The sequence below is a fragment of the Trachymyrmex cornetzi genome, unplaced genomic scaffold (assembly GCF_001594075.2).
Source record: "Trachymyrmex cornetzi isolate Tcor2-1 unplaced genomic scaffold, Tcor1.1 scaffold67, whole genome shotgun sequence".
Classification (NCBI taxonomy): domain Eukaryota; kingdom Metazoa; phylum Arthropoda; class Insecta; order Hymenoptera; family Formicidae; genus Trachymyrmex; species Trachymyrmex cornetzi.
Window position 1 is genome coordinate 1,284,220 of NW_017299992.1, and position 21,053 is coordinate 1,305,272.

A 21,053-nucleotide genomic window follows, 5' to 3' on the forward strand; every position below is an offset into this window, starting at 1 on the left:
ATATATATATATATATATATCTGTAGACGTTGGACACACGAATTCATAGATGAATAATCTCTGTTTAGACTGTGATAAAATAATGGGTTTCTTTGGCAAAGTATCATTACATTTATTTCATTCTGTTTATTATATTAAGTCATTTAGTTTCAGCAATTCCTTGATTGTCACATTGTATGTGTAAACAACTGTCTTTTATATAACATTTAAATCTTTTTATTTTATAATTATTTAAACTATTTATTTGTAACTATTTTTTCTCTTAGAATATGATACTAGGATAACACTCCGGTATATACGCCGCGCTGGAATTTACGTCGCGGAAGTTAGAAAAAATAGAAGGAGTGAGGGTAATTTTCTCGCAACTACTCTGTTATATGCCTTTATATTATATTAGTATTGAGTTACAATTTCAGCTTCTTACTGTTAATATTAATGAAATTATTGTGAGTTAAATCGATTTGTCACTGTATGTGTAACAAGTAGCATCATCATAGATTATAATCTACATAAAATGATTACTGTAAGGCGTGTAAAAAACCTAGTGGTTATTTCGTGATATATACGTGTAGAGGAATAGTAAAGCATGTTGTATAGTAAAATACAAGTACTTTGCTTTCGTATTCTTTGTTTAATTTGTTGAAACCCTTGAAATTTTTGCCATATATCCCACCCATTATCTATATATAGCAAAAATGCAAGATTTCAAAAAGTTTATTTTTTAATACGAAAACTAAATATTTTGAATTTCTAATATTTTTTTCATAGTAGTAGACAGTACAAAGTTTTTACTGATATAGTTCGTTTATTTTAAACATATTAAATAATACTTAATAAATCAAGTTTTTCATAGGTGCGGCGTATATACTTACCAGAGTTATCCTAAATTTTTTGCCTCTTATTATAAGTCTTATATTAATTATATAATATAATTCTGAAGTTTGCTACTAAGAACAAAAAGAATTCTACTTTTTTTTTTGCAGAGAAGTCATAGAGCAAATATGCGATATTCTGACCATTTTGTTCAGCATGCTGGAACCCGGGGAAATTTATCAGAGATATTTAATCGAAGTATCTGCTTTAATAACTAATCCAAATGCTAGTGTGAGATTACTTGTGCTACGTGAGTTTTCGCGCACAGCTTTGCATCCACAAAAGATATTTCAGTTACTCTCAGACACCACTCTTCTGATTTCAATTATAAACAGAATCAGTGATAACGACTTGAATGTCGCCGAATGTGCGATGAGCATAGTGAAAAAAATTGGAGAAAATCCAAATGGCCTACATATTTTGTATAAGGGCGAGCTCCTGAGAACATTTGCCAGGCTACTGCAGAATGATACCATTAGCTTTCGTGTTTATGAAGTGATTGTGGACATAGCCAAGACATCTCAAGAGGCTTTGGAAGTATCAGCTCAGTCAGGCTTTCTGAACAGTTTAATCAATATACTAGAAAACGAAGATATACTGCTTCAATTGAATGCCTTGGAAATATTAACTCAATTAGCTGTATTCGAAGAAGGTCTAAGTTATTTGGAGCAACAAGAGGTGTTGAGCAAGTTAGTCCAAAAAATATCACAAGTTAACGAGAACCCTTTGTCAAATCTTTTGATTCCCGGATTGATGAAGTTTTTCGGTAATGTTGCTCGTCACTGGCCCAACGAGTTGTTTGCCAGATATCCCGTGATAATCTCCGCGCTTTTCGATGTAATAGACAGTGGAGATCAGAATATCTTGGGCCCCGCATTAGATACTCTGGGATACGTGTCTGTGAGCATTGAAGGGAAGTATGCGTTGCAAGCTTTAGGAGAAGCAATGCCGAGTGCTCTTAAGAAAATCGCTGAGATAGTACAGAGAATGCCGACTGCTTTGAGAATTCGTGGTTTGAACAATCTTGCCCTTATACTCGAGGTCAAGAGAGTCGAGCAGGACAACAGAATTTTGTCCCTAACAAAACTGTGGTTTGATTCGCTGTGCGACGATCCATTGGGAATGATTGTAGCGATATGCAGACAACCATTTGCTGATATCAGACAGGCTGGATTGGAGGTGCTGATGGTTGTTAGTTCTCAAGTATGGGGACAAGAATACATATCCACGTATCCTGGTTTGGTAGAGTTCCTATTAGATAGAAATATTGAATCGTTTAAAGAGTGTAAGGATGCAAAATATGAAGTTGTGAAATGTTTATCTCAAGCGGAGCGAAATATATTCGATGCGGACACTATGCAGAAATTCAAGCGATTTGTTAACGAAGGGCCATATTTTGTTGATGTTAATACAGAAGTTGCGATAGAGGGTGCTTTGTAAGAGATAATAATTTTTCACATTAATATGTAATATTAATATTAAAGATTATGTTATGCATAGGATGATAACGTAAGCAAGTAAGAAACATAAATAAGTATTTATTTTTCATTTTATTCATAAAAAAGATATTATTTAATAAAGATAGTACTCTTTTTATATATTCAATTGTTTTTGCATTTAGTTCAAATAAGTCGACATTATTGAAGTGTATATATATATTTACTCTTTTTTCCAAAGCGTTTTTCTTCATTAATGAAATATTATTCATATTGGAATTTATATACAAAGAGAAATAATTTATTTTACATCTAGCAATACACAAAAAATCTACATATTTCTTACATATTTGAAACAAATCAAATAAATGGTATTAAAATACATATGTATATGTATAATAATGTTCGCGACATTTTATCAATGTTCTTCACAGATCTTTATGAAATCTATACATAATGTGTAAATAAGATCGTATAAATAATTGTACGAGAGTGTATGACATGTATTAAATATACTTTAATCTCTATTGTATACGTTTCCGCTTTTTCGGTGAGACAATTTTCAGCATACTGACCACCGGTGCTTCAAAAGCGATTGATACTATAAACGACAATGCGTACGATAGCGATAGCTGTCCCAGAAATGTTATCATCTGAAAAATAAAGTGTTTTATGACAATCCGCTGTTAATCATTAATCATAAAATTTTCTTCGTAGCTGCAAACTTACCATTATATCCTTTCCTAAGTGAAACGGAGAGTCTAGATTCATAGCGGTTAGACGAATCACAAGCGGATGAACTAGATAGGAGCAGTAAGTCACTCTGCTGAACGGATATAAGAGCGGCCACGATAGAATCTTATTTACGTATCCTGAAACAGTATCGATTTAATATCTCAGTAGTTCACACAAATTGATCAGTCTAGTATTTATTACAATTAATCCGATGATTGATCAACAAATATGTATTTATTTCTCACCGCCGTAGCCAGTACTACATGCTATTACGATCCACGCTAAACCTAGCGCCCACGCACTATGACTCAAGGATGAATACGCAGCTCCAGTGACTGGTGTAAGTTCTGCCTCATATAGACCATAAAGCAAACTCAAGAGACACGCAGAAGACAAGAGCCATCCAACAACGACGGTAGTCTAGAAATGAATAACGTCTAAAATCTTTTCTAAGTAATAGAAACTAAGTTTATAATTTTGCATCAAAGAAAAATGTTTAGGCAATACAAGTGTCATAAAGATCTAAAAAATATCACAATTTTTCACAGTTTTTAAATTGTTTTAGATACGTTCGTTGAATTAATTTTCTCTCAGAAACGTCATACCTTAGACATTTTCACTTTACAATCAGTCTTAAAGAGAAAGTAGCCGACGCTCATGCCGATCAGATAAGGACCTAATCTCGTCCACGGTTTATCGTAGATTTTGTCGAAGAGGGCTAACGGATCATCCATACTCGGCATATGATTATTAATTAAAGCTATATAGCCGGTAGTTATCCATGAACTTATTAACAAACCGACTAATGCGGAAGCTGCGATTTTGAAGTGATTCGTAGCCAGTATCAAAATCACTCCACCCACAATATAAAACTGTGTATCGTCCGCTAAATACCAGCTCCAGAGCATACACTGTAATATTACAATGTAAATTTACATCTTTGTTTGATGGAGATATAATAAGAATAGCAAATCTCCAAAAAAGGAAATCAATTAAAAAAGACTAATATACAGAGATCAAAAATTAAAATTAGAGAGATAAATAGTATGAAATTGAGATTCTGTATCATAATTATTTTAATAAAATATTGCATTATAAAAATAATTATGCAGCCAACATCTGAAAAATATAAAGAATTATGAATTCTGTAATAGAGAATAAATAAAAAAAAACACACCATTTGATCGACGGGAAACCAAGTATTGATATAGAGCAAATTCCTCCACCAATAATTGGGACAGTTATAGTGATCTGCTGTAGGAGGCTCAAAAACGGAATTTGTGTAGAAATGCTTCATCGAGATCTCGACTACACCCAGAATAAACATATACGGCGTGGTGAGCCTACAAAATCGATATATAAGGAGCCCAATAAATTTTAAGGTGCCTGCGGCGAAGCCTCGCGTGCCCTGCGTGAGTCTCTTTAGATCTCCCTTGGCATTGGTTCTGAAATACAGAAAGCTCACGAGCAAACCGCCCATGAAGAAAAATGTATCAACACTGAAAGCGCCGTTTGTGATGGTCTGGAAAAGGAATCGCTTCTCTACCACTTTGCGATACTCCATGTTATCCGAATACTTAAAAACGATAATGCATGTATGCCCAAGAATGACCCAGGCCATCGATATCGCTCGGAGCCCGTGAACAGTGCTAATTGTATCACTGCCAACATTACGATCGCAGATAATCTTCATATTAGCAGGAACGGAGAAAGAAAGTAGAAGTTCTTCAAAAATACCTGCAAAAATAATAGAAAAGTTGAAAGGCATGTTGTATCGCAACGGATATACTAATTAAAAGAACAAATAAAATTGTGGTGTATCACGTATATAATTTATATGATTTTAATCTGAACAAAAAAGGAATAATCTTATAATTATTAATTTCCGTTCTATCTTTCTTTGATTTAATCATTTAATTTTTATGATTGAAATTAGAAAAAGAATACTTTGAATATGGATATGTTATAACATAAATAAGTTTATTATTTATAAGTAATTCTTTTTATATCTTTATTTTTAATCAATTAATTTAGTTAATTAGTTATATATTAATTGTATATTAAATTAAATCAATACAAATTAAAAACAGACGAAGAAAAATCTAGTCTTGCTTATAATTTTATACAGAATAAATGTTAAATTTTTAAGATAGCAAATTATTATAAATTTCTTGAGATACATTTTAATTCGTTTGTCCTTTATGATATTTCTGGGGATATTTTTATACTTAATGAATAAGACAATGATTTAACATACTAAGATGTTGCTCTTCTTTGGTAGACGGTTGCAAACCATTCTCGAGACCATTGTTATTATTGATCGACTGCACACCATTGCTATTAGAATCTGCCACTGGAACAGGAAGGTAGACCTCACCTTGAACGGCTACGGAATATAATAATAAATCATGTGACTTTTAATACCGTCCTTGTCTTGTCTGGTCTGTAAGTCGTGTATTAATAATTTGTACTTCTATGGTATGAGGTATCTATTACTATGTTAATTGTTTTTTAAAAATTATAACATTTCTAAGAATTACTATAGTATGAATTAGTATAATAATAAATTAACAATTTTTCTCAAAGCAGTTATTATATTACTGAAAGCAAGACTACATTTTACGTCTCGTGCATTTATAATTCTATAATTCTATAATTTTCAGTTTACACAATCTTTTAGATTCCTCGTACTTTTATCTACTTACATGATTTCTTATTTTTCCGGAATAGATGTCTCTTTAAAAATTAGTTTCCAAGATTAAAACCTAACGATTTTAATTTCATGTATGTATATTAATAACAAAATCTTGTTTTTTTATTTAATTAAAAAAATTCATCTTTCTTTAATAAATTTTAATTTAAAATATTTAAAAATTCATAAAGAGATACTTAATATAAAAAGACTGAAGATCAAATTTTTAAAAGAATAACTAGAAAAATAATTTTAAATTGATTAAAGAATCTATGCACAAAAAATGCATGAACGCTCTACAATATTTCTTTATAAACAGCAAGAATTTTCATTATTTTAATATATTCATACTACTTCGTTCCAAATGGTACAAATGATAGCAAATAATTAACATGATTAATAGGTGATCAAAAAATTCTTAGACATAAATATTAACTTTTTTACCATTTATAACCTTCCGATCGCCATTAGCAAGATGATCGAGTTTTCCATGTTTCTCCAAATCATAGATTACATTTCTCTTACGGGCTGCCTTTTTCGATAGATAATAATCATATCCGGTGCCAAGAATCATCAATATCAGAACCACCATACTGACACCGCTAAAACGCATTAAATTCTAATTTTTGCATCTGTTTGCTTGTGTATATTTAATCAACAAAATATATTAATACTTATCTTTTAATATATAACAATGTTAATAAAAGCCATATATAAACTATATTACATAAATTTTATATATTTTTGTCTTTGCAAAATATGACTTGTCTTTTGTGATAATCAAATAGTCAAATGCAAGTAATTGTAAATAGTTAAGAATGTTATTTTCATAAACTTACGATAAAACCCAGAAAACTGGATCTGTGTACATGTCGTATGCAGTATGCTGGTCTCTGACTTTTTCAATCGTCGAATGCTTCGCTGCAAATTCGCTTGCGGCGAGTTTTCCGATCACGGCGACGTCGGAAGCAGTGCACGAGAACGGCAGACAAACGCCCAAGTGAATCAGTTTTGTCTAACAAGAAAACAGTATATTTTTTTATATTGAAAACTTTTTTAAATTGAAAACTGATTCTCTCTGAATTCAAGATGTTTCCTTAAAACTGAGCAATAACTCAAGAATTTGAGAAATATGTTTAGTTTTTTATAAAATTATATATTATATTTGTAATATGAAACTTTGATTTTAATATGTATATTTAGAAACAATTATCAAGATATTAAAAATATGAATATTTTTTTATAACACACACAATGTATCGGTCTACTCTTCTGCTAAGTTTTTTTAAGAACATTACGTTTATAAAAAACGGAATTTAGCATTTCGTATTTAGTCGTTGGATCAGAAGAAATATTAAGTTTTACATTTTTTAGAAATATTTAATGTTCAGTATCATTAATATATTATGTTTATATTTTTTAATATAAACTTTATGTAAACAATGGTATATATGAATTTTCTTCATATTTATGAGAAAGAGAAAATAGATATAAAATAAATTAAAAGAGAGATATTTTTATTCGTAAATTATACATGTAAATTTGTAACATATCAATGATACTTACTGGTGTGTAAGATACGTTTATAGAAAGTTTTAACATATAAAATCCTAGTTGAAAAGGCACTTCCACGGAATCTGTTTCGGACCACATATTAGCTCCGCTAAGACCTGTATTGATTGTAACTTTGGGATCTTTTACGTGATTTTTTGAATATGTATGATGTGATGGATTCCAATCTGTTCCAATGTAGTCACATTCAGTAGCTGATCCCGTAAAATAAGTATTACCCCAGAAAAATCCATTAGTGAATCTACCAGATGCATCATCAACTGAAACAAGAAGGAATTTATCATCAGTGAATGTTTCATAATTATATTTTATTTTAAATAACAAAAGTACGTTTAAACATTTTTGCTTTTTCAATTTAAGTAACTTATAAAATTATAAATTCTGCTATATAGCAGAAATTATAAATTTATGCTATATTTAAAAATATAGTACAAAGTCCATATCACATCTTTCGAATAACGTACTAAACTTATTATTATAGAAGTAAAAGTTATTTTTTATTAAGATCTGTATTAAATAAAATAAAAATCCGAACTTTCTACACACAAGAACCTTTTGTAATAAAAAAGTGCGTTTTAAAATCAATGGTAATAACTTTGCTTTCACATGCTATATAATTCTTTATTCAAATATAGTTTTATTCAAGTATAAGAAATCTTTCATTATAATATAAGCTAAAGTACTACCAATTGTTAATTATGAATTTTGAATAACGAATAATCGCACTTGATCTTAATTATTAATAAGATACAATAAAGTCTATTAATAATTTAAAATAAATTTTAAAACCGTGGGTCGCATTCAACCTCGACCTTACAATAAAAGATTGAATGAAAATCTAGTCACGTGTCATAAGTAGAATTGCAAGACTTTCTCGTAACACTTTCTTTTCTTGTGTCTTTATGTATTTTGAGTTGTCTTAAGAGACAATAATTAATTCTGTTTTATTAATAAATAATAGAGTTTAGTGTGACAATCTTGTGTTTCGCGGGTTTTCTCCGTGTTCAAATCCATTCTTGGAATGCCAACGTTTCGTGAACCTTGCAGTCCACTTCATCAGGGCGAGGAACCGTGAAAGCCTCAAGAATATTAATAGAGTTTAGTGTTAATGTGAGTTTTTATGTTTTTATTCTTGTGGGTGTCTAATATAGGATATGTATAATTGATTATTGCTTCTAAGATGTAATGTTTTTTGAAAGGGATTTAAAATAAAAATATTGTTTTTTTCACAATGAACAAGGACGGATGTAAAGATAAAGAATTTGTTTGGAAAAAAGCTACAGTATGGCGAAAACGGAAGCTGTTTGTTTTGTGAAACTGTTTGTTATATAATTGATGGACTTTTTGATGGGCTTTGTGCCATGGAAACATTATAAATCTTAAAATCCTGAAATAAAAGTTTCAGGGCGTATAAGTTGGTAAAAGTAAACATTGCGCTATATAAATGATATAATTACATATATAAATGAAACAATAATCAGTATATCCACACAGCGAAATGTTACGATACGTAATATATGGTTCATAAATTAGCCAGCACCATTAGCTGATTATTATCTAATATGAAATTAGTAATCTTTGCTTAAATGCCGAGACGCAGTGCGTAATTTCTACCTGATTAAATAACCAGGCTGCGTAATCGTCGTGAGCATGCGAGCTTTTTTACAAGTGATGCAATAAAGTATTCTTGTTATCGTGGATAACACGTAATGCAACGGCGATCGTCATTGGGAAGGCGCGAATACGGCGAGACTTACGTTCGGAGTGACTTCAACGAAGTATATACTTTCTATTCAGGAAGTAAAAGATATTATCTAATCGTCAGTACGGCGGTGAATTTACAGGATTACATTACATAGGTCTTAGCTCGATCGCGATTCCGTTACGTCATGCTTGCGGCTACAGCTGCGGTCGGCGTCATCGATGTTTTCGTATCCGCAAGTTCATTCCGGATATCTTTTACTTTTTTCATCCGGCACCCATTCCCTACTTTCGGTTCGGTAAAATTTTATGGCGCAATACAATATGATGTTAAGTAATTGAGATTCTAGTAATTGAGTTTTTCGAATTTCATTTAAATTAATTTTAATTAAATAATAATTTTAATCGAATTTATGATGATAAAATGAGATAGTAAAAAATACCTAAAAAATTATTAAATTTAATTTAAACAATTTTTATATTAATATAATAATAATAAATTTTTATTTAAACAATCTTCAATTTGTTGATTGTACTTTCTATTGTTTGTTTCTTTACGCGAATTAAACATTATTTATAAAATTATCTTTATTAACAAAGATAAAATTTATGACCTTGGAAATTGGGCATATAGTATGATTTTTTAAATAATGTTAAAATATAATTTTTCTCTATTCGATTAGTATAAAGTATTATTTATTAGCAGTATTAAAGTATATCAGCTAATTTTAATTCAAAAGGAAAAAATCAATTTGATCAATTAAAACGAAAATTATACCAATTATTTAAACATATGCAAAATTAAGCTGAAAAAATTATCAACTTATTTATATAGATATATAAATGTTTTTATCTCTGTTTCAATTTAGCAAACAGATCTTGATTTTATGATCATATTCTACGATGTCTAAAAAAATATATATATTTGTTAAAAACATTTCTTTAATTTATTTTTATCAAAATTATAATATATAAGTTTACAATGTAAAATTTTTTGAATATTTATGAAAAAACCTGACGGAAATAGTAAAAATAAAAGCGACATTGGAAAAATTTGATATCTTTTTTAATTTTCAGTTTCAATAGACTTTCACTTATTGATTAACATTCACCATCGTTTCGAATTATAAATCGTGACACAACGCGGATTCATATTGTTATTAGCATGACAATAAATTTTATGTCGTAACTAGTCAGTTTCATTGCAGAACATTTTAAAGTCAAGTTCAGCCTCGCCTTGTAGTTCAATTTTCGTCCGAGACATAAATGTACAATGTTACGTTTGATCTTATTGAGTCTTAGGGAAAATAGTGGTAATTCTATATCATATTTTATTCACGTGCAATGAATCAAGTAGCTTATTATTTTACTTATTATAGTCTTCATGCTAAATAGATTATCATATTTCATACTTTGGGCTAAAATAATAATAATTAATTTATTAACATAAAAAATATTATATATATAAAATATACGTGTACATATGTGTGTGTATATCTTTATTTATTCCAGTTTACTGTTGCATATGCTTCGCAACAATTTTGAATGTTTTAAATTTTGTGTGAATAGTAATATATTTAGAAATTCTTGGATTATTAAATAATATTTACTTTAATTATATATATACATCTCCCTGAGAATTTCAGATATTCAAATTAGATATAGAAATTAATTATTTGAGATTATATTGCTGGATTTGCAACAAATTTTATAAACAGGAAGAAAAAGGCGAAGCAGCAAATCCTGTATCATGCCGACACTCGAGTATCGAAAGTTGCAAAAGAAAGTGAACGTGCGAAGATAATGACATTGCACTTTACCGCTCCTGTTTCTCTTAAGTGGAATTTTAACAGCTATTTTAAGAACTAGAATTTTCATTGCCCAATTTACAGTTTGCTCAACTTTAGAGACCTTTACATTCCTCTCCCCCTATATTTTTGCAACATATTACAACCAATACTGTTAATAGACAGTTGTGTAATAAGAACTCGAAGTTGTGCTTGGCCATGACATAAGATCGTATACAGTTAACGTTTGTGAATGTAGTAATAAAAATTTGTAACAATAAAAATTATTTCGGGTGTAAGCATCCAATTAAAATGATGCCTCTAGAATCATTAAATTAAATGATATAATCACAATTATTGTAGAATATATATAATATTCCACTGTATATATTTTTCTTTAAGCTTTATGATAATTATAAAAATTAATAATAATAAATTACTTTGGTAATTATTTAATAATAATCAATAATATTTATTAATTAAAGATCAGTTGTACATTTATATTAAGTAGAGGATATGTATAAAATCAAATATTTTATTCAACCAAAATATATTTAGTTTTCCTGCTTCTGTATGTGCGTTCTTGGCTTTATCACAAGCTTTTATTGTTTACTTTTTGATAGTACACACACACACACACACACACACACATATACACACACATTTTCTCTGCTGTATATAATTGTGAGAGAAATATATATATGCATATATATATATATATATATATATAAATGATAATGTTACATACTGTATGAGCACCAGCAATATTAATATCTATTTGACATAGAATTACATTTTTAGGTATGCAGATCGCACTAAGGATTTCAAATCATCCTTGATTACTAATTGAAAAAGGAAGCACACAATTTCTTTGTTTCACGCAATGTTCTGGTAAAAGCGTTCAATCTTTTTCATCAGAATTCAGAAAGATCGTTACAGGTTCTGAAATTTTAATTTTAATTAAAAATTTATTTGTTTTATTAATTTAAAATTATTTTGACCTTTCACTCCACACAGAATATACCTGCTAATTTTGATTTTCGTCTCTCGTTAGGTTAAATTCACAACTATTTTAACTACTTGCGCAAGTGATCGTTTTCACGGTAAGTGCCAAATGAAATCTTTTTCGTGTCTATTTGGATAGAATATTGCAACGAATTTTATACGGATTATATTTCAAAAAATAACGGTTTATGTTAATAATCTTCTTCTAATATCAAGTCGCAAAACGGTATATATTTACCGATTGTAATTCTTATTCAAGTACGGTAATTTTTATAAGAATATTGATGAATGTTAGTGAATCTTATCATAAGATAAAGTATATAATGTAAAGGCATTCAAAACAATATTTTCTTCATAGCATAACTATTAAAAATAAAGTTTAAAGTTAAAAGTAAAATCAGGCTCAATTAATAATTTATATAACTTGTGGAAATTTTTGTAAGATTATACAAAAAACAATAATTCGTTTTTATTACAAATCCAATTAGAATTAAGAACAGCCTGTATTATCTTGCGACTTGCAATTATTTGGAATGAGATCATTAACATAAACCGTTAAACCAATTTCTAAAATGTTTTTAGTAGCACAATTATGACACAATGTTGGCTAAATATTAGCCTAATATATTCTCAATATAACCTATCACCAATAAATTGCTACTAAGGTGGTATTTATCTATGGCTGTATAAGATCCGTCGTAATATTCTGTACAAAAAAATTAAAGAAAAATTGGCAAAAAAATTAAAATTACAGGAAATTATTTCTAGTCACATAATTTTGTCTTTTATGCAATGTTGTTTTTACAAAGCGAGATATTGAATTAACGATTCGTGAGCGTCTAATAAAAGCGAGAATGTGGATTGTAAAACATCCGCGCCAAAAAACAATAATTTGTTTGTATCACAAACCCAATTAGAATTAAGAACAGCCTGTATTATCTTGCAACTTGCAATTATTTGGAATGAGATCATTAACATAAACCGTTAAATCAGTTTCTAAAATGTTTTTAGTAGTACAATTATGACACAATGTTGGCCAAATATTAGCCTAATATATTCCCAATATAACCTATCACCAATAAATTGCTACTAAGGTGGTATTTATCTATAGCTGTATAAGATCCGTCGTAATATTCTGTACAAAAAAATTAAAGAAAAATTAGCAAAAAATTAAAATTACAGGAAATTATTTCTAGTCGCATAATTTTATCTTTTATGCAATGTTGTTTTTACAAAGCGAGATATTGAATTAACGATTCGTGAGCGTCTAATAAAAGCGAGAATGTGGATTGTAAAACATCCGCGCCAAAGAGATGCGGTAACTTTCTTTTTCTGACATACGCAGAAATGTAATAACCTCGATATATGAAAGTGAAACGCGATCCGTTTCTAATGCAACGCCTTAGCTGTCATTTATGGTTGCTCTATTGCAACAATAAGATTGGTACGTTCCAAAGTGAATCTGCAATTGGCCGTTGATGAAATGATCGATCGCAATAATAGACACTCTTTTGTTTACTCTTTTGTTTGTTGTCAATTCGGCAATTCGATTAAAATATAGAATTATTTTTCTAAAAAAAATTAGGATATTAAGAAAATTCAAAATTTATTCCAGAAGAACCATTAAACAGAAATTTTATGACAAATTTATATTTAAAATATATTTTATTTTTTCTTTAATAGAATTAATTATTAGAAATAAGATAAAGATTTATATGTAGATCATTATTTAATAGAGCATGTTAACATATTCAAAAAACCTATGGTTATGCTATTTTATGATCATTTAACAAACATTATCTACTTATACCATTATCTATTCTAATCGATCTAGTTACATGATGACTTAATTCCTTCTTGACATATAATTATCAGCACGAAGCCCGTTTATTACGCCATATCTGCGTGTCCTCTAATTAAATAAATTACACTTTTTAACGAGAAATTACTGAAATTTAAAAAACACTTTTTTATTTTCACCGATTTTGTTGTTTTTTCTTTACGCAATCGTATTTTCTAATAATTATACTATACGCGAAAAAATTGTTGCATAAACCAGAATGGTACAAATCAGCAGAGTTGGCAACGTTAGGTACCTCGTAAAAATAACTCGTTACCGTTATCGTTCTTTTTCTTAAAAAGTAACTTACCGTTACCATCACTCAAAATGTAACGAGTCGTTACTTTTTCGTTACTTTTTTTTCTTGACATTATAGTGCACTAAATGCGCATTAGTTCTGTAAATGAAAAACGCTGTTATATGCAAATTCTTGTGGTAAATAAAAAAAAGATGTCAGAATTTTATTTTTTAGTAGAGGAATCAAACTCAACAAGAAAAATGATTATATATATATATTTGTGTGTGTATACACATATGTATATATGCTCTTAGTTACGATTAAAACTTTTATCGTAAATAGAAATAGAGTAACGATAATAAAGTAGTAAAATCGTTACCATTATTTCAAAAATGTAACTGCATTACCATGAACGTTACTCAGAAGAAAATGTTACCCAATCGTTACCGAAAAAAGTAACTTGTAACAGTAACAACGTTACAACCCAGATAACATTTCGTGCAAAAGCAAAGCAGTGTAATTTATTTGCTAATACTTGTCGTAATGTTGCCATGATATGATGGCAAAAACATTTGCTAAATGAAATTTTGTCTGCATGTTGCCATAATTAACATTTGTACTTTTGATAATAAGCAAAATTGCTTTAATTTTGCCGCAATATTACCATAATCAAACACTTTTACCACAAATGTTGCCGCAAAATTACTATAAAGTTACTCTACTACAGTTTGTGTGTTTCTTTGCTTGCAATATTGCATCAAATGAAGACTCACTTTGTTGGCAAATTGCTTGCAACATTTTTAAGCAAATTTTCAGTAAATTACCGGCAAAATGTTATCTGAGAAGTAACGCGTTATTTGCCAACTCTGCAAATCAGATACTTATACTTAATTCTATCAAATGTTCTAATCAAGATAACCAGTAATTCAATCATAATTAGAATTCTGATTAATATAATCACATATATTTGTATACAAATTAAATGCATTTTGTTCGTACTTCTTGTTGGTATAAAAACATTTTTCTCAGTATACAAAAGTAATAAATTGCTATAGTGAATGTATTTCCGTCCGAAATAAAATAAGATTGTAAAATACATAAAAGGTACGGATAACAGTTCCGTTAGCGATATTAATGGGATTGATATCGTTTGATCGGTAAGTTAATTTTACTTAATTTTAACATCAATCACTGTCAGTTGCAAATCTATGATTAATGTTTTTCTGCACATAGCGTAATACATTATAACAGGAATTACTTAAGCTTTAATAGTACGTATAACGGGAACACGTTCGCGTACCTGAAAGATCGCTCGATAAATAAATTTTATACTCTATTGTTTTTTTTAGTTCTAGAAAGAAAATTTCAAAAATTTTAAATAATCTTTAATTGATATCTGTGGATAGTAATTGATCAAATATCTTCATCGTTTTATATAATTTAAAACGTGCTTGATTTAATGTAAATATAATAATTCACTTCGGAAAATGCGAGTCATCGCACATGGTAAATTTTACGAATATCTGTGCGTAATCACGAGGATACGTGCAAATAAACAGGATATTGACGAGGAACAAGTTGTTTGGCCAGTAATACAAACGCGTTTCCGTGAAAGCGAAAGCTTACGATGTCATCGCCGCCGGCTGCCACTGTCGCTGTCATGTAATTTTTTCTCTTTTCAAATAGTATAATTTTGATAATTGCAATGCCGATTTGGGCTCACCACTTTCTAATGCCAGTCAAGTGGCATCTCCGTCTTTGCAACTCGATTGTAAAACGTGTATACTTACGTATTTACTTAGTACATATAATTTTGTTTATCTAATCACTTAGAGAGATCATTTACGTAACTTGAATGGATCTTGTAATTAGCGCTTTTCAAGGCCATGAGAAAAGTGGATAATTAAAAATACAATTTTGTATCTCTTTCTTTATAATTACAGAAACTTGAGAAATATCCTAAAAATAAAATATTTAGGCTTTACATGAAATATTTTCACAGACATCTTTGTCTCTGTAAATAAACAAATATAATATGTAACTTTACTACATCAACTATTTTTACAAATATCTTTATCTCTGCAAATATACAGGATATGACTTTTATGTTGTGTTTTACACGGTAATACATAGCATTAATAATGGCATCTTTTTCAACAGATTTTGATTTGTTGATTATAACATTGTAGAAACCAGGAAGTGACATTTTCTGGAACAGAAACAGCACAGCCAGTGCATATATAGGTAGTAACGCGTTCGAGTCGAAAGAGCGCGAGTGGTGTCGTTCGAAACAAATAGTCCTTCAGGCATCATAACGATTACGCTTTCATCGGACAATGTTCTCTCATTATAGCGTAGCGGAGCCTTTCACCTTTCCTCGTGCATGAAGTTCGCGAAATTCGCGAATACCACGGTGATACAGGTTGCTCGTGGAGGGTGAAAGTAGTGGCCGGTTAAGGAGAATGCTTTCCGGTCGTCGAGAAGCGTTGCTTCAAGGTGGACTCGGACCAAGCTGGCAAGGACGACCGATCATGAGCAAAACCTTCACAATGGTTCAACGAATATGAGCGAGTGTAATGAACTTTTGTCTCTTATATCGATCAGAAATGAAATCTGATTCATTGATATAAAGTCTCGTTCGAACTTGCAACGTCATCTACGATCAATGAAATTCGTTTATTTGTATTGGTTCATCTCCTTCACCTTGATTGGATCTTTATACACGCAATATGATCGTAGATGATCACCGAGAGAGAGAGGGGGAGACAGAGAGAGAGAAAGAGAAAACGGTAATTAAATCTCACGTGCTCATTTGCAAAAATTGTACTATGTATTGTAAAATGCTCGTTTATTAATTTCTTTTCGCGAATTGTGTTGTCGATACTTATAAAATAATTTTTTCTGAAATCATGACATTGGCATTTTGTTTTCGCAAGAATGAATGCAAGAAACCCTGACCTACTTAAAATCTTGAATCTATCTGAATCGCAGATGGCTTTTCTCTTAAGTTCCTGTTCGTGAAGAAATTCATGATATGAAGAAAGAGGGCGTGTTTATGTAGATATACTGAAACGATTTAAATAGTTTCAAGTTTCAAGCATCTATTTAACAATAATGTGCACAATTAGCAGCATGATTTGAATATCTTGCAACTAAGATTCAAGAATAGATAAAGTTTTCTTTGACATAAATATAAACTAGAACTAGTAAACTAGAACTAGAACTAATAAAGGTCAATTAATTCGTCCCATTTGCGTCATAAATATTTGAATATTAATGATATGTAAATATTTAAATTTAATAAATCAAATATTTCTTTAATATTCATAAATATTATGATATTAAAACATATTCTATATTTGATATAAGCAACAAATTATAATATATGTTACATTAAAATATGTTAATTCTAATGTTTAATTTTAAATTTGGAACCGATTTCTCTAAATACATTTAGGAATATTTTTGCTATTCCTGCGAATTTTATTTCATTGTTTATAAGAAATAAATGTATAAGATTAAATGTATAATTAATAAATATTTATACATATATTTATGTATCGAATAATGTGTAATTGAAACGTCATCTCTTTACTTTCGCCGCACTACTTTCAGATGGCATAACGTCAAAAGGAAAAGTACGTAACGACTGATTGTAATCGCAATTTTAGCATCTTAAGAAAATTCGATATATTCTACAATATTTAACCAGATTATATATTTTAATATTACTTCGATTATATCAATTTTTAAATGAAATTAGGTTCTGTAAATTTCTTCTTAAATTTTGTTATGCAGTTTAAAATCAAATTTTTAAAAATATCAAAGATATTCTTTCAGTAATAAACGTTTTTTTTAACAAAAAATTAGTATTGTAACAAATATGTAACAAATATACGTACATATCCTTTCGAATAAAAATTTACTGATGTTCGAGTAAATAAAATTAAAATAAAAAATCCAACAACGGACAAGTAAGATGTTCTTAATGTTTCTAAAAAGAAAAGCAATCACGATTTGCAATTTATGTACGTTCAGCAAACGTATCAATTGATCAAGGAAAGTGAAGAGCGTCGAAGGCGTGACTTGTTAAACGAAATCGCATCGACTGTTTCACGTGAAGCCGACACGTTTGATCGGTTCTTTCTTGTGTCGCTTCGCTAAAAGTGAAACCTCGTGACGAAAGTAGGCAAACGGGAGGAAACCGGAAAGCAGACGTTGTTTAGTGAGAATGTTCCTGGCCAGTTCATCAACATGACTTTGACGTCGGCGCGGCGTGTCCTATTTCTGCACGTAACCGTATAGCGCGAGAACAGTGTTCTCAAAACTTTAACCGACTTTAATTTTAACGGTAAACTTTTCTAACAAACCCAAAATCGATATTTACTCGGGGAAAGTTACAAAAAGAGTGCCATAATCTACTGGCTTCGTCATACTTAACATTAAATATCTTCCTTGATAGAGTTCTCAAATTAGAATTCCGCAAAATTAAAATTGGAGACTCTATCATTACAATAAACGGCGGACAATTTCGAGATATGCCGTGCAAACATTTCGTTCTCACAGTCGTGATGCAACTGGAAGGGGATCGTTCGAATAACTCGCATCTCACCAAATGATTTAGCACGATTATCTGCGGTGCAATGTAACGTAGAAAGCTGCATGAGGGAGAAAGTTGTAATGCATAGGAAGTTACATATACACGCGTCACGTACAAAACCATTCGATATGAGATAGAGTACGATGTAATCAGATCAAAAATTAAACATATTACGCCTAGTATAACGTAATTGATTATGTAAATTAATAACGCACGTATTATTGAATACTTGTTATGACGTAAAAATATATATAACAATTATGTAATGCAACTAGAGGCATAGATAACGTTGAATTATAAAACACAAGTTTGTAATTCAAATTGTAGCAATTAATTAAAAAAACAAAGGGTTAAAGATAAAGATCTACTCGGAATAGGAAATCAACGATGTATATTCATTATTTTTTTAACGTATATTTCATTGTGATAAAGTTGTAAGTATCAAAAACAACTTCCTGTATTGTATCAAAAATAACTTCCTGTGTATGACAAACAATTTGTTTCAAGAACGAAGAGAATCTTGTTTTTGTAGTAAAAAAGGGATGAAGGTCATCTTCTTTGATCGTTCATTCCCTCTTCAACTGCAAGAGTGCAAGGTAGAAGATAAACTACCACGTAAAGTTACGAGTAATACACAAACTAGTGATTTAGAATAATATTTATATATTGACTAAGCATTAAATAAACTATAAAACAATCGATAAATTGATAACAACCGATAGTTTGATCCTACAAATATAAAACTTATAAATATAATTTATATTAGCAAATAATTTTTCAAATTATTTTCGAGAAAATAATAAAAATAATTAGAGAAATTGATCAACAAGCGATATTATTATTTTTGTAATAAATAAATAAGCCACTTTAAATCAATCTGTAAAAATTTTATCAAAATTATATACACGGTAACATTAAAAAATATATATATGTATTTATTTTTTACTTATACTGAGATACACAATTTTTATAAGAATCTTAATTTATTAAAAAGAAAAAAATATCTTTTTTAATATACAGAAAGGAGAGACATTAATCAATTTTTGAGAATTTGTAAAATTAGAATTAAAATAATAATAGTTCAACTGAACAATAAAATAATATTAATGAACAAAAATGAAAGGGTTGAGCTTACCTTTAAGAGCCCATAATTCTTCATTCTTCAGAGCATCGATGTATGTCGTAATGTCTTTGTCGCATTGTACTCCGACCGGATACTTTCCTTCGATCCAATTTCTTACTAAATTACGCGCACTAAAAACATCCAACATCTCCGACAGGCTGGTCCAGTTTTTTTCAACTACATTGAACGTCGTTGGCAAGCTTCGTACTCGGAGAGTCGGTTCCTCTGCGGTATTCTTCGGAATATTTGTAGATATTTCTTCGGCGTGGATAGAAACATAGATCGCGGAAAATATGAGCAAAGTTATGAACGGCAGATGCATTACGCTCCCCATGTTTATCTCATAAATGTTCACAGAAAAGATGTATTTAGCGTTTTCAGAAAATTTGAGCGAGATTCACTAGATCCATATAATTGGTGTTTAGGCAAATCTTTGAAATCGATTGTCAAGATCAACAAAAAATTTTCTCTTCTTCTGGCAGTCGATCTTCTTGATTTACTGACAGACAAAAATTCACAAAATATTGAACTTTGAGCAATTAAAATATCGATTTTCTGTCAGGATACTCGTGACATTGCAAGAAATAATGTTAATTTGTTAAAAAAAACTTGCGTATTTATTTCAGCATTTGGACAATGGAGCCCTTAATCACGTCTGAACAAGACTGCGTTATATTTGCATCTTCACTTCTGAGTTGCCTATCAGAGAATCCCGATAATGCGACTTTTTTAAGTTCATGATAACTTTTAGACGTTTATATTGTTACGTCCACTCTCGGGTAGAAAGAGAAAAAAATGAATATGAAAAAAGATGATCGACTACGTGCGTCTTCAGATGGATCCTTCTGTCCTGCTGGATGACCACGGATCAACTGTACGGGCCGGTTGTGGTCCGACCAATGGTTCTGAAATGTTCTCGCGGTATTATAATGAAAATGATGGTGGGGCGAAGTCTCCCTGTGGAGTGAAAATCGAAAACCTTTAGAGTGGTCGGTGCGCGAGACAGTGCGAGCTCATCGACACGTGCGTTCGCGTGTGTTCTAGTCATTTAACATTCAGAGAGACTTTTCTTAGTCAATTTAGACTAATTTTACGATTTTATCTGGAAGTAATTGAATAGCATAACTAAGAGCTTTTTATGTATCTTTGATAAAAATCGCACTGATTTATTAAAGAATTTACTATTAGAATTCATAATCTTACGGTCGAAAGACGTTTTCCATATGTGGAATTCAATTTAAATCTATTGTTAAAATGCTAAAGAAATCGACTAAAATTTGCGTAATCATCGACAAAGCAATATATTTCGTCTTTTATACAATCTCATGTAAAGATGGGACTCTTTTAAACCTATTTCCTCTCAAAACCGCTTTGAAAAGAATAAGTCTGCATTTATGAATTTTCTACATTCGAGAAATATACACGATATAAATGAAATTCCTGGAAATTGT

The 21,053-nt window shown here is 30.0% G+C and overlaps 2 protein-coding genes across 3 annotated transcripts in view; one reads left to right on the top strand and one right to left on the bottom strand.

Moving 5' to 3' along the window:
* The window catches only part of LOC108767259 (26S proteasome non-ATPase regulatory subunit 5), a 2,758-nt gene extending 373 nt beyond the window's left edge, over positions 1–2,385 (top strand). The window contains exon 2 of the mRNA XM_018517010.1: positions 984–2,385. Coding sequence (XP_018372512.1) covers positions 984–2,313 — 1,330 coding nt within the window. The 3' untranslated portion in view covers positions 2,314–2,385. The remainder of the gene's footprint in view (positions 1–983) is intronic.
* Positions 2,386–2,688: 303 nt separating this feature from the next.
* LOC108767215 (nose resistant to fluoxetine protein 6) lies at positions 2,689–20,171 on the bottom strand. Of its 2 annotated transcripts, none has more exons than XM_018516954.1 (10): positions 19,615–20,171; positions 7,303–7,568; positions 6,576–6,751; positions 6,181–6,338; positions 5,302–5,397; positions 4,222–4,781; positions 3,650–3,955; positions 3,290–3,464; positions 3,039–3,181; positions 2,689–2,962 (listed from the first exon to the last, which is right to left on the bottom strand). In XM_018516954.1, exons 1-10 carry the CDS (start codon positions 19,934–19,936, stop codon positions 2,834–2,836), a joined length of 2,331 nt encoding a protein of 776 aa, XP_018372456.1. In that variant the 5' UTR covers positions 19,937–20,171; the 3' UTR covers positions 2,689–2,833. The 2 variants fall into 2 exon arrangements, with proteins under 2 accessions (XP_018372456.1, XP_018372455.1); XM_018516953.1 differs by having other exon boundaries at positions 5,302–5,430.
* Between the last annotated feature and the right edge of the window lie 882 nt (positions 20,172–21,053).

What these genes read in the sequence shown, in the direction of transcription:
- LOC108767215 (XM_018516953.1), bottom strand. Translation starts at nt 19,936, where the DNA reads ATGGGGAGCGTAATGCATCTGCCGTTCATAACTTTGCTCATATTTTCC. An exon ending in TAAACGTATCTTACACACCA is followed by an intron (nt 6,752 to 7,302) that starts GTAAGTATCATT and finishes TTTTCTTGTTAG; the next exon opens with ACAAAACTGATTCACTTGGG. An exon ending in CCAGTTTTCTGGGTTTTATC is followed by an intron (nt 6,339 to 6,575) that starts GTAAGTTTATGA and finishes AATGCGTTTTAG; the next exon opens with CGGTGTCAGTATGGTGGTTC.